We start from the raw sequence: 14,544 nt of genomic DNA on the forward strand, positions 1-14,544 counted from the left end.
CTGTGATAAAAACAAAGGCTCTCCTTCTCAGGGCACTTAGAAGTGCCCTGATGCAACAGCAAGAAAACGGTGAAACTTCATGAGGGGCACTGATGATCATACTGGGGAGAACATGCTTTTGAAGAGCTCCGTGGTTTAATAAACAGGGTTTAGTAAACAGATCCAGGATTAACTCTTGGCTCGCCACTGCCCAGCTGTGTGGCCTCACGCAAATCACTTAACCTCTTTGAGCCCTAACTTTCTGCTCTCCTACCTGGAAATAAGAATAGTGCCCCCATGAGGTTATTAGGAGGACAGGACTGGCTAACACACCTAAAGAGCTTCCTTAGCACAGAACCTGGCCCACTGTGATTCTGTTCAAGATTGGCTTCTAAAAATTATATAACCACAATAATGCTCAGCATTTTCACATTTTCAAAGTTAGATTGCATACTGCTTCCGGGGGTTCTTTACTAATGTAAAATAGCTAGTGGGAAGCAGCCGCAGAGCACAAGGAGATTAGCTTGGTGGTTTGTGATCACCTAGAGGGGTGGGATAGGGAGGGTGGGAGGGAGGGAGACACAAGAGGGAAGAGATATGGGGACATACGTATATGTATAACTGATTCACTTTGTTATAAAGCAGAAACTAACAACAACAAAAAAAAGGAAGTGAGCAGAAACCAGCATTATATCCATTTTGCGGGTTGGAGCACAGGTTCAGCAAAAATCTCATTGTGTGTTCCCTCAACTGCCTTTAGCTCTCTACTCTTGCCATGATTATTATTATGGTGCTTGTTTGTGAAGTGGATGAGTTTGGGGGTTTTGGGGGTTAGGAATAGTTTTGAGTGAAAAGAATAAACCTCTTGATTTTCTCTTAATAATAAACACACGTTCCAGTTTGTAGAAAACCCCGTCTGTTCAATCACTCACTTCTTATTTTCTGACTGAGTCTGAAAGAAAACAGAGAGCGAGAGAGAAAGAGAAGTGACTGTTATCGATTAAACGTAGACAGTGAGTGAATCCATTTCCTTCCAGTGACATCTTATTAGGCGGCTGCTCGGCCACCCACTCCCTCCTGCGTGAGGTGGTGTCCAGCCAAATGACATTTCTTCTACAATCTCCAGAGAAGCATTTTAATTAAAATTTATAAAAACCGTCCAACAGCACGAGGTTCTGACTTCCCTTCGCTCAGAGAACCAACTAAAAAAAAATCCCATCAGAGAGAAGACTGGCGAAAATGCCTCCCACGCAAGCTGGGGCTGGTAGCCAGACAGTAGAGTCCGGTGCTGACAGTTAGTTACCTGCGGGGCTGTGAGGAAGCGCTCCCACCTCTGTCCCATGGACTTGTCCTTATGGATTTTTTTTATTGTACTCTTGCTTCCACCTGGGTCCCTGAGTGAGAAACAGCTTAATGAGTTTTCCATTTCTAGAGCCTCAGTTTATTACAAGTACTTTTAAGAAATGCAATAAAGAGATGATGGATGGTGGCTGTTCTCTGCTGTGATTTTTTCCCCCTCCTATACTCGGGAAGCAGTGGAAGGGACAGTTCTCCACAGCCGGGTCTCGCGAGTGGGAATCGAGGTTAGGAGAGACCACCGCTTACTGGGTAGGGACTGAGGGAGGTGGAGTGTATTTGTACACATTCCGCATCTGTTTGCGTTTTGGACTTGGGTCCTCTCGTAGACTCCAGGGCAGGTCTGCGGTTCCTCTTGGGGTGAATTGAAAAGCATGTTCATTTCCAAATCTCTGCCTGCTCTGGTGCCTAAGGGTCCCACCATCAGGGCCACTTCTGAGTAACGCACAGAGAGAATTACTAACTTTGCTTGGGTGGCGGGGGGGAGCTTATAGGGTGTGTTGCACAATGAAAATCACTGGTTTGGAGTTTATTGAGTGAAAATTCTATACAATTCTACATGCAAGACGCTTCTGTGCATTCTCGCTGAATCATCTCAACAAAACCTTGTGATGGGGCTTCCCTGGTGGCGCAGCGGTTGAGAGTCCGCCTGCTGATGCAGGGGACATGGGTTCGTGCCCTGGTCCGGGAATATCCCACATGCTGCGGAGCGGCTGGGCCCGTGAGCCATGGCCACTGAGTCTGCGCGTCCGGAGCCTGTGCTTCACAACGGGAGAGCCCACAACAGTGAGAGGCCCGCGTACCGCAAAAAAAACCCGCAAAAAAACAAAAACAAAAAACCTTGTGATGCAGTCATTTATCATCCCATTTTACAGATGAGAAAACAAACTCGGGGTCTTAAGTTACGCATCCAGGTGCATATTCACAATGAATCTAATGACCCTCACTTGCATGGGTCCCTGCCAGGGCCCTGTACCTAATTTTGTATTTTAACTTTGTATTCTTTTTCTTAAAGCGCCCCTCTCCCCAATTAAATAAACTTCAGGTCGCGTGAAACCTGGATCTTCCCTCATGGGTTGGAACTTTCTGGGTATGAGACTGAAGCCCCAGCAAGTTTGGATGGTGACATACCTATAACCCTTGATCTGAAACCTGTGGGACCGGATGTGCTGCCAAATTCAGAATCTTGGCATTTTGGAATGGAAATATGCTGCACGTATATCATATGTTAACATACTCCTTCCAGTGGGGTCTCGGCAGCATCTTATAATCAAACACATTAATATTTCTGCAGTGATATATATGAATATTTACACTAGGTGGGATAAAGACCATAAATAGCTTCAAGTCAAGTTCTGACACCAAATCAGTTTGGTTCCTGTCAGATTTTGCTGTCAAATTGAGCTATGGAAAAACTGAGTTTTCAGAGCCTTTTGGATTTTGGACCTGTGGCTGTGGGGTGGTGGATCCCTGTTGACAAGCAAGCTCTCTCAGCGACCTCTACCTATCTATGTATTGACTGATTGATCTGTTGATCTCTCTATCCATCCACCCATCCATCCATCCCTTTCTTTCTTTATCTCCTTTTTCTCTGCAGAAAGGATTTTAGATGGCTGGGAGCCTTTAGACCATTTGGCTGGCTGTCACCCAGTGTAGAGGAGGGACATGAGGGAATGAGATGACCAGACCAGTTTGATGCGGGGAGGCACCAACAGGAGTCTAGACTTAGCAGGGGCTGCCAAGTGCTGGTAGGGGGGGAGCCGCTCAGATAGGAGGCAAAGGTGGGGGTTCTTCTGGCATGGGGGTCTGAGCCGCAGAATCAAAGGTTTTTACCAGCCCAGACGGGGAGGGGGATGTGTGTGCTCTTTACTGGCAGAGCCCTTGCTGGGCATCTACCAGCTCACAGCAGCAAACTGAGAAATGCACACAGACAACAAGGTGAAAGTCAGGCTGGAGAGGGTGGGGTGAGAATGTGCCTCCAAGCTTTTTGTAAGACTTTATGTTTGATTACACAATAAAAAGCCCTCTGAATAATTAACAGTGAAGCTCATGTATCGTTGGTTGTGCCTGCCTCTCCCCAGAGTAATCAAATTAGGGAATATTTAAAATCCAGCTGGAGGAAGGAGCAGCAATACTTCAGTCCTATAAACAATCTTTAAACTAGCGGCACTTTTGAAGTCTGATTTAAGGCTCAGCAACTGGAAGCTTTAGTGTTTCTGCTTTGGAGCGTTTCTTTCAAGACCACAGGGCTTTTCTCGCTTTTCCCCTTTGCTAACGCAGCTCCTGCTGTGCCTCCAGCCTTCTTCTTGATGTTCAAAAGCAACCCCTCTTCCCCTTTTAAAATTAAATCTGGTATGGCCAAGCTTTCAAAATCTTAAATATTCAGACCCGATTGGGAAGATGGAGGTTTCTCGTTCACGCAGACTTCCAAGACGACCCAAAATCTATTGTGACTTCAGGCAGCGGGTTAAATGAGCTAAAAATGCAGCAAGCTTCCCAGGGATCTTAAAAAGCCCTGAGCATCGTTCTTGCAAAGCCACTGATAAAGAAAGGGCCTGGTTGGACAGAATCCGTCTCTCTGATGTTTCACTTTCAGTAGCAAATAAACCAAAAAGGAGGATCAATAGGGGGAGAAAAGGAAATAACCCAAGCGGTGCCATCCACAGTGGGCCGACTACACACTACTACACAGGCAAGCTGATGTTCCTGCCCACGGCCTGGAGGGACGGTCAGTGCCCTTCACCCACCAGAGTCCCAGGTCTCCTCGGCTTCTTAAAGTCGGGTGTAGCTCTGTGACTTGCTTTGTTCAAAAATACTTGAGCGAAAGTGACACGTGGCCTGTAGGGCGATGCTTTAAGGGCCAGTGCTCAGGTCAGATTCCCTTTCCTGCTGGGTCCTTGGGCGACTCTGGTGAGCAGAGTCCCGTGCGGTGGACGTGTAAAGGGTGAGCGAGAAATGAACTTGTGTTGCGCTAAGCTGCCGAGATTTGGGGGTTGTTCATCATGGCAGCTTAATTTACCTTACCTAATCGATGCCTCTGATTTACTGTCTGTGTGACCTCAGGCCAGTCTCTCTTGAGCATCAGAACCAGGAAAAGGGGTGTATCTGGGTGGTTAACAATGGGTTGAAGAATTGGGTGGACCAGCTGTTTGGGTCCTCCGCCTGCCCTGCTGCTTCCTAGATGTGAAATTGTGTGTAATATTTACCCTCTCTGAGCCTCAGTGTCCTCATCTGTCAAATGGGGGAACATTAGCTAAGTCAGAGGATGATTAGAGTGAAGATGCAATGAAATGGGGCTCGTTAGGAGCTTTCCAGGGTGCCTTGTATACAGAACTGAATACAGCTGAACTATGAACAACAGATGCTTTTTTCAATAGAAACCTTCATGTGGCTTGGAGGAGGGGTTGATGGTGGGGAAGGAGGCACTAAGGCACATCCGCGGGGGAGAAGTGGCTGTGATTTTGAGACATTTTCTCTCCGCTGAAGCTTTCTGGGGGATCCTATTTGCCAGAAATCAAGGGAAGAAGTCACTGAGCACCACTGCATCTCTTTTAACTGTACCGCCAAGCACATTTTGTTCCTAGCAGCCACTTGAAGACATCTATCCACAGCGGCAATCAGAGTAATTTTCTCAAATACTTCACTCTTTCTGAATCCGCATTTGCTTCTCAGGGCGGAAAGTCTGCTGGCTGGTTTAGGATGTGTTCACGTGTCCACAACGAGATGGGAGAATGGAGGTAACTGCTGATTTTGCAGCAGGGACCGAACAGAGTTCAAAGCTCCCAGGATCTCCCAGGCCAGGTTGCCCGTCCCAGCTCCTGAGTGATAGGTGCTCTGATCATCCTGCCACGGTTTCCCACTCCTGTAGGGATGTCCACTTGAGAACAGGCGTGGAGGAATGATGCAATTAGGTCAGTGCAGGTAAAATCAGAGACTTCACTCAAACGTCACCTTCTCTGAGTCTTTCCCTGACGACCCGACTTAAAAGTCACCCCCGGGCTTCCCTGGTGGCACAGTGGTTGAGAGTCCGCCTGCCGATGCAGGGGACACGGGTTCGTGCCCCGGTCTGGGAGGATCCCACATGCCGCACAGCGGCTGGGCCCGTGAGCCATGGCCGCTGAGCCTGTGCGTCCGGAGCCTGTGCTCCGCAACGGGGAGAGGCCACAGCAGTGAGAGGCCCGCCTACCGCAAAAAATAAAAAAATAAAAATAAAATAAAATAAAAAAGTCCCCCCCACACCCTGTCACTATCATATCTCACCCCGTCAATTTCTTCATGACACTTAATGCTATATCGCAAGGAACCTTCATTATTACATGTTTATTATCTGTTGCTCCCCTCTACATCGCTTGGAATAGAAGCTCCAGAGAGCAGGAATGTTGTTTTATTTTCATGCCTGAAAAAAGCGGGTTGAAGGAAAATGAGACTTTCTGGGGTCGGAGTGGGGGGAAGCATTGCTGCTAATGTGTTGTTCAGAATGACGCCGCGTTTGTTTCACAAGAGTGACAATCTGGCAAACACTTAAAGATCTGGGGGGAATTGGTTAAGTATGTTGATAAACTCCACAGTCGTTAAAAGAGGTTTTGACATGGAGAGATGTTTAACTTATTTATTAAGTTAAATAACAAAAACTTAGGTGCAAAACAATAAATGTAGAACGGCCTTTTTTTTTAAAGGAAATTGTATATTTATATATCATATGATCTTCGTAAGTTGGCGTCCCTTTTTTTTTTTTTTTTTTTTTTTTGCGGTACGTGGGTCTCTCACTGTTGTGGCCTCTCCCGTTGTGGAGTACAGGCTCCAGAAGCGCAGGCTCAGTGGCCATGGCTCATGGGCCCAGCCGCTCCACAGCATGTGGGATCCTCCCAGACTGGGGCATGAACCCGTGTCCCCTGCATCGGCAGGCAGACTCTCAACCACTGCGCCACCAGGGAAGCCCTGATTCTTTTATATTTTTATTTTTCCTAATAAAGCTTTTATTTTTCCAATTTTAGTTTATTCTTTATACTTTGTTATTGTTCTCTCCTTTTGGCTTGTCCGCCCCCCACCTTTTTGTTTCTTGTCTCTGTCGTGGTTTTATTTTACCTTGTTGCAGTTGTTTCAATTATAGTTTTATTTTTCCTAATATATATATATATATTTTTTTTTTTTTTTTTTTTGCGGTATGCGGGGCTCTCACTGCTGTGGCCTCTCCCGTTGCGGAGCACAGGCCCTGGACGCGCAGGCCCAGCGGCCATGGCTCACGGGCCCAGCCGCTCCGCAGCATGTGGGATCCTCCCGGACCGGGGCGCGAACCCGTGTCCCCTGCATCGGCAGGCGGACTCTCAACCACTGCGCCACCAGGGAAGCCCCCCAATATATTTTTATCTTTCTAATTTTATTTTGTTTTTTATTCTTTGATATTGTACTGCTCCTTTTTATCTTTTTTCTTTCTTCCTTCCTTTTTTTTTTTAACTGCACCACGAAACTTGCAGGATCAGGGTGGAGGTCAGCCCTGAGCTCCTGTGGTGGGAACTCTGAGTCCAAACCACTGGACTAACAGACAACCTCAGACCCCAGGGAATATCAATCGTAGTGAGGCCCCCCACAGGTCCTCCTCTCAGCACCAAGACCCAGCTCTATCCAACTGCCTGCAAATTCCAGTGCTGGACGTCTCAGGCCAAACAACCAGTAAGACAGGAATACAGCACCACCCATCAAAAACAAAAAAAAAAGAAACACCAAAAAAAAAATGTTACAGACGAAGGAGCAAGGTAAAAACCTACAAGACCAAATAAATGAAGATGAAATAGACAAACTACCTGAAAAAAAAATTCAGAGTAATAATAGTAAAGATGATCCAAAATCTCAGAAACAGAATGGAGAGAACACAAGGAACATTTAACAAGGATCTAGAAGAACTAAAGAGCAAACAAACAGTGATGAACAACACAATTACTGACATTAAAAATACTCTAGGGGGCTTCCCTGGTGGCACAGTGGTTGGGAGTCCACCTGCCGATGCAGGGGACATGGGTTTGTGCCCTGGTCCGGGAGGATCCTGCATGCCGCGGAGCGGCTGGGTCCGTGAGCCATGGCCACTGGGCCTGCGCGTCCGGAGCCTGTGTTCCGCAGCGGGAGAGGCCACAACAGTGAGAGGCCCGCATACCGCCAAAAAAAAAAAAAACCAAAAGAAAACTCTAGGGCTGTTGCTGAATTCTCTTAACTTTTGCTTATCTATAAAAGTTTTAATTTCTCCATCGAATCTAAATGAGATCCTTGCTGGGTAGAGTAATCTTCGTTGTAGGTTTTCCCTTTCATCACTTTAAATATGTCCTGTCACTCCCTTCTGACTTGCAGAGTTTCTGCTGAAAGATCAGCTGTTAACCTTATGGAGATTCCCTTGTATGTTATTTGTTGCTTTTCCCTTGCTACTTTTAATATTTTTTCTTTGTATTTAATTTTTGATAGTTTGATTAATATGTGTCTCGGCGTGTTTCTCTTTGGGTTTATCCTGTATGGTACTCTCTGTGCTTCCTGGACTTGACTGACTATTTCCTTTCCCATATTAGGGAAGTTTTCGACTATAATCTCTTCAAATATTTTCTCAGACCCTTTCTTTTTCTCTTCTTCTTCCGGGACCCCTATAATTTCAAATGTTGGTGCGTTTAATGTTGTCCCAGAGGTCTGTGAGACTGTCCTCAATTCCTTTCATTCTTTTTTTTTCATTCTGCTCCCTGGTAGTAATTTCCATCATTTTATCTTCCAGCTCACTTATCTGGATCAGCAAGGATCTGGATAAGGATCTCATTCAGATTTGATGGAGAAATTAAAACTTTTATAGATAAGCAAAAGTTAAGAGATTTCAGCACCACCAAACCAGCTTTACAACAGATGCTAAAGGAACTTCTCTAGGCAGGAAACACAAGAGAAGGAAAAGACCTACAAAAACAAACCTAAAACAATTAAGAAAATGGTAATAGTAACATACATATTGATAACTACCTTAAATGTAAATGGATTAAATGCTCCAACCAAAAGTCACAGACTGGCTGAATGAATACAAAAACAAAACCTGTACATATGCTGTCTACAAAAGACCCACTTCAGACCTAGGGACACATACAGACTGAAAGTGAGGGGATGGAAAAACATATTCCATGCAAATGGAAATCAGAAGAAAGCTGGAGTAGCAATTCCCATATCAGACAAAATAGACTTTAAAATAAAGACTATTACAAGAGAAAAAGAAGGACACTACATAATGATCAAGGGATCGATCCAAGAAGAAGATATAACAATTGTAAATATTTATGCACCCAACGGAGGAGCACCTCAATACATAAGGCAAATGCTAACAGCCATAAAAGGGGAAATCGACAGTAACACAATCATAGCAGGGGACTTTAACACCCCACTTTCACCAATGGACAGGTCATCCAAAATGAAAATAAATAAGGAAACACAAGCTTTGAATGACACATTAAGCAAGATGGACTTAATTGATATTTACAGGACAGTCCATCCAAAAACAACAAAATATACTTTCTTCTCAAGTGCTCATGGAACATTCTCCAGGATAGACTATAACTTGGGTCACAAATTAAGCCTTGGTAAATTTAAGAACATTGAAATTGTATCAGGTATCTTTTCCGACCACAACGCTATGAGACTAGATATCAATTACAGGAAAAAAAACTGTAAAAAATACAAACACATGGAGGCTAAACAATATGCTACTAAGTAACCAAGAGATCACTGAAGAAATCAAAGAGGAAATCAAAAAATACCTAGAAACAAATGACAATGAAAACACGACAACCCCAAACCTATGGGATGCAGCAAAAGCAGTTCTAAGAGGGAAGTTTATAGCAATACAATCCTACCTCAAGAAACAAGAAACATCTCAAATAAAAAACCCAACCTTACACCTAAAGCAATTAGAGAAAGAAGAAACAAAAAGACCCAAAGTTAGCGGAAGGAAAGAAAGCATAAAGATCAGATCAGAAATAAATGAAAAAGAAACGAAGGAAACAATAGCAAAGTTCAATAAAACCAAAAGCTGGTTCTTTGAGAAGATAAACAAAATTGATAAACTATTAGCCAGACTCACCAAGAAAAAAAGAGAGAAGACTCAAATCACTAGAATTAGAAATGAAAAAGGAGAAGTAACAACAGACACTGCAGAAATACAAAGGATCATGAGAGATTACTATAAGCAACTATATGCCAATAAAATGGACAACCTGGGAGAAATGGACAAATTCTTAGAAAAGTACAACATTCTGAGACTGAACCAGGAAGAAATAGAAAACATAAACGGACCAATCACAAGCACTGAAATTGAAACTGTGATTAAAAATCTCCCAACAAACAAAAGCCCAAGACCACATGGGTTCACAGACGAATTCTATCAAACATTTAGAGAAGAGCTAACACCTGTCCTTCTCAAACTTTTCCAAAATATAGCAGAGGGAGGTACACTTCCAAACTCCTTCTACGAGGCCACCATCACCCTAATACCAAAACCAGACAAAGATGTCACAAAGAAAGAAAACTACAGGCCAATATCTCTGATGAACATAGATGTAAAAATCCTCAACAACATACTAGCAAACAGAATCCAACAGCACATTAAAAGGATCATAGACCATGATCAAGTGGGGTTTATCCCAGGAAAGCAAGGATTCTTCAATATACAGAAATCAATCAATGTGATACACCATATTAACAAATTGAAGGAGAAAAACCATATGATAATCTCAATAGATGCAGAAAAACCTTTTGACAAAATTCAACACCCACTTATGATAAAAACTCTCCAGAAACTAGGCATAGAGGGAAACTACCTCAACATAATAAAGGCCATATATGACAAACCCACAGCCAACATCATTCTCAATGGTGAAAAACTGAAACCATTTCCTCTAAGATCAGGAACAAGACAAGGTTGCCCACTCTCACCACTATTATTCAACATAGTTCTGGAAGTTTTAGCCATAGCAATCAGAGAAGAAAAAGAAATAAAAAGAATCCAAATCGGAAAAAAAGAAGTAAAACTGTCACTGTTTGCAGATGACATGATACTATACATAGAGAATCCTAAAGATGCTACCAGGACACTACTAGAGCTAATCAATGAATTTGGTAGAGTAGCAGGATACAAAATTAACGCACAGAAATCTCTTGCATTCCTATACATTAATGATGAAAAATCTGAAAGAGAAATTAAGGAAACATTCCCATTTACCACTGCAACAAAAAGAATAAAATACCTAGGAATAAACCTACCTAAGGAGACAAAAGACCTGTATGCAGAAAACTATAACACACTGATGAAAGAAATTAAAGATGATACAAACAGATGGAGAGATATACTATGTTCTTGAATTGGAAGGATCAACATTGTGAAAATGACTATACTACCCAAAGCAATCTACAGATTCAATGCAATCGCTATCAAACTACCAATGGCATTTTTCACAGAACTAGAAGAAAAAATTTCACAATTTGTATGAAAACACAAAAGACCCCGAATAGCCAAAGCAATCTTGAGAAGGAAAAATGGAGCTGGAGGAATCAGGCTCCTGGACTTCAGACTATACTACAAAGCTATAGTCATCAAGACAGTATGGTACTCGCACAAAAATGGACATATAGATCAACGGAACAGGATAGAAAGCCCAGAGATAAACCCATGCACATATGGTCACCTTATCTTTGATAAAGGAGGCAAGAATATACAATGGAGAAAAGACAGCCTCTTCAATAAGTGGTGCTGGGAAAACTGGACAGCTACATGTAAAAGAGTGAAATTAGAACACTCCCTAACACCATACACAAAAATAAACTCAAAATGGTTTAAAGACCTAAATGTAAGGCCAGACACTATAAAACTCTTAGAGGAAAACATAGGCAGAACACTCTTTGACATAAATCACAGCAAGATCATTAGAGACATGCAAGCCAAAACTACAATGAGGTATCACCTCACACCAGTCAGAATGGCCATCATCAAAAAATCTACAAACAATAAATGCTGGAGAGGGTGTGGAGAAAAGGGAACCCTCTTGCACTGTTGGTGGGAATGCAAATTGATACAGCCACTATGGAGAACAGTATGGAGGCTCCTTAAAAAACTACAAATAGAACTACCATACGACCCAGCAATCCCACTACTGGGCATATACCCTGAGAAAACCATAATTCAAAAAGAGTCATGTACCACAATGTTCACTGCAGCACTATTTACAATAGCCAGGATATGGAAGCAACCTAAGTGTCCATCAACAGATGAATGGATAAAGAAGATGTGGCACATCTATACAATGGAATATTACTCAGCCATAAAAGGAAACGAAACTGAGTTATCTGTAGTGAGGAGGATGGACCTAGAGTCTGTCATACAGAGTAAAGTAAGTCAGAAAGGGAAAAACAAATACCGTATTCTAACACATATATATGGAATCTTAAAAAAAAAATGGTTCTCATGAACCTAGGGGCAGGACAGGAATAAAGACACAGATGTAGAGAATGGACTTGAGGACATGGGGAGGGGGAAGGGTAAGCTGAGATGAAGTGAGAGAGTGGCATGGACATATACACACGACCAAATGTAAAATAGATAGCTAGTGGGAAGCAGCCGCATAGCACAGGGAGATCAGCTTGGTGCTTTTTGAGCACCTAGAGGGCTGGGATAGGGAGGGTGGGAGGGAGACGCAAGAGGGAGGGGATATGGGTATATACGTATGCATATAGCTGATTCACTTTGTTATACAGCAGAAACTAACACAACACTGTAAAGCAATTATACTCCAATAAAGATGTTAATAATAAAAAAAAAAGACACACAACAAAACTTGGAAAGGGAAAACACAAAACATGGAGAATGGGAGGAGTAAAAGGGGGCAGGAGAGGAGGAAAAAGAAGAGGAACAAATGAGGAATAGTGCTGGGGAGACATGGTCCAAGAAGAGAGCTGGAGAGAAATCTAGCTGTGCTTCCAGGGCGGGGCTGGGCTAGCTGGCCAGTTTCTATGGTGTAAATACTCCCACCGTGGCTGATTCATTTCAAGCTTCCGATGTGGGGTTGGGGAGAGATGGTGGGAGGGATACACAGCGGGGCTGTCACCACCACATGACCCGTATGACCTGGCTCTAGCTCACCCCTGTTTGGACCCCACATAAGTAGCACTCCTAAAGCAACCCACCCACCAAGAAACAGCAGTAGGAGGAAGAGAACCCATGGGAGCTTCCTCCCCCACGGCCCAGTCTCTTGCTAGTTACACGGCAGGTGGAAGGGCTGAGACCTACTTCGGATTCCAGCAGGTGATCACGGGCTTCATGGTGTGGTGGGTGTGGTCGATAGTCAGGGCCTCCAGGAGCCAGTGGAGGGCACAGAGCTGGCGGAAGATGGGCTCGCTGCAAAGACAGAGAGAGGAAGCCCAGGGGGCTCCTGTTAGAACAACATTCTTCACAACAGTGGCGACAGAGACAGGAGTGGTGCTGGCTCCCGGCTCGAGAGCTGTCTCCAGGCTCCAGGCGAGTGGCAGCATTTCCCATGCACCAGCATCAAACTTTCCCAATGGGCTCCTGAGCTATTCATTGGCCCCATTTTACAGATGAGGGAATTGAGGCTCAGAAGAGGTGAGGAACTTGTGCAGGTCACTGGGCCAGTAGGCGGCAGAGCTGTGATCTGACACAAGGTGACCCTATGCCAGTTACTGGGGATTTGCATGCATAGTGGGAAGGGAGAAGGGAGGGTATCCCACAGGTAGAGGACTTGATTCAGGCAAACGAGAGGACTGAAGGAAATGAACATCCTACAGGCATCCGATTCTTCACCTGATAAAAATACAATAAATACACTAGCAGGGTCCAAAACGTCCGGAAACACAAGGAAACTAGTGTATTTATTGTACTTTCTCTCCACCGCAATTAACAACTAGACCCACTGCTTTAAATTTATAAATCCTTTGCCCCAAATGTAGCTGGATGTTGAGGAAAACCACACTGAACACATGATTTGAAAATGTAACTAAAACACCATTTAAAAATAGGTCTAGGGCTTCCCTGGTGGCGCAGTGGTTGAGAGTCCGCCTGTCGATGCAGGGGACACAGGTTCGTGCCCCGGTCCGGGAGGATCCCCCATGCCACGGAGCGGCTGGGCCCGTGAGCCATGGCCGCTGAGCCTGCGCGTCCGGAGCCTGTGCTCCGCAACGGGACAGGCCACAACAGTGAGAGGCCCGCGTACCGCAAAAAAAAAGAAAGAAAAGGTCTGACCTGTATTTTCTGATTTGGGGGGCATTCTGCATTACGATGAGCCAGGCATTGGGTAGGACACCTGACACACGTTATTTATTTCTCCCCAAACCCTGCCGGATAGGAATCATTACCTGAATTTTAGAGGAGAGGAAACTGAGGCTCAGAGAGGGGCCATCAGTTTGCTCCAGGTTGCACAGCCTGCTGGTGACAGAGATGGGGCCTGAATATCCCACTCAACGCTCTCGACAGCCCTGTAAGAAGGTGACTTTATTCCATCCTCTTTGCAGACAAGGGACTCGAGAGGTAGAGTCGCCTGAGGTCCCGCTAGGATTGGTGAGGATTTGAACCCACATCTGTTTAATCCCAGAGACAGTGCTTTTGTGGACCTGAGCTCTTATTGTTTGAGGTGCTGATGCGGCCAAATGAGTGGCCACCCCGAGAGCAAGGTCAGGAGAGGGTTAACCTGCTGCCTGCATTCTTCCTGGAAATGAGGGGGAGTCCTACCTAGCCAGCCCCTCCCTGCATGACTTCTCCTCTTACACTAATGGGCCAGATGCCTCCATTACCAACCTGTGTAATTGCTCTTCTCTGAAACTGCTCCTGTATTGATCGATCCTCCCCAGGGCTCCTGGGCCTGTGCTCAGAGGGGCAGGCAGGAATCCACCCTCCAGCTTCCAGGAAGGCCCCAGCTCAGAAGGTAGAGTCTGAGCCCTGGGGCTCAAGTGTGGAGCGGGCCCAGGCGTATGCCAGAGAGCCCCTTGAGAGGCACCCATGTCACTCTGCTGGCAGGGGAGCTGCCCCCATGCACCCTACTCCTCCGCCCCCATGCTCTGGGGCGGCCGTGTCCACCGGGTCTTTGGAAAACTAGAGTCAGCAGCTCTGTTTCTCTTTTTTCATCTAGAGCGCCTTCCTTCCTTTTTTTTCCATCCACAAATTATTTTCTAATAATAAGCACCCACGCATCCCTC

At 44.8% G+C, this 14,544-nt stretch overlaps 1 protein-coding gene across 1 annotated transcript in view; it reads right to left on the reverse strand.

Moving 5' to 3' along the window:
• The window catches only part of CCDC60 (coiled-coil domain containing 60), a 268,405-nt gene that overhangs the window by 23,811 nt on the left and 230,050 nt on the right, over positions 1-14,544 (reverse strand). The window contains exons 7-8 of the mRNA XM_081251735.1: positions 12,626-12,733; positions 1,283-1,373 (exon numbers count right to left, since the gene is read on the reverse strand). Of these exons, the coding sequence (XP_081107861.1) occupies positions 1,283-1,373; positions 12,626-12,733 (199 nt within the window). The remainder of the gene's footprint in view (positions 1-1,282; positions 1,374-12,625; positions 12,734-14,544) is intronic.

Source organism: Mesoplodon bidens (genome assembly GCF_964165515.1).
Source record: "Mesoplodon bidens genome assembly, chromosome: 13".
In the NCBI taxonomy this organism is placed as follows: domain Eukaryota; kingdom Metazoa; phylum Chordata; class Mammalia; order Artiodactyla; family Ziphiidae; genus Mesoplodon; species Mesoplodon bidens.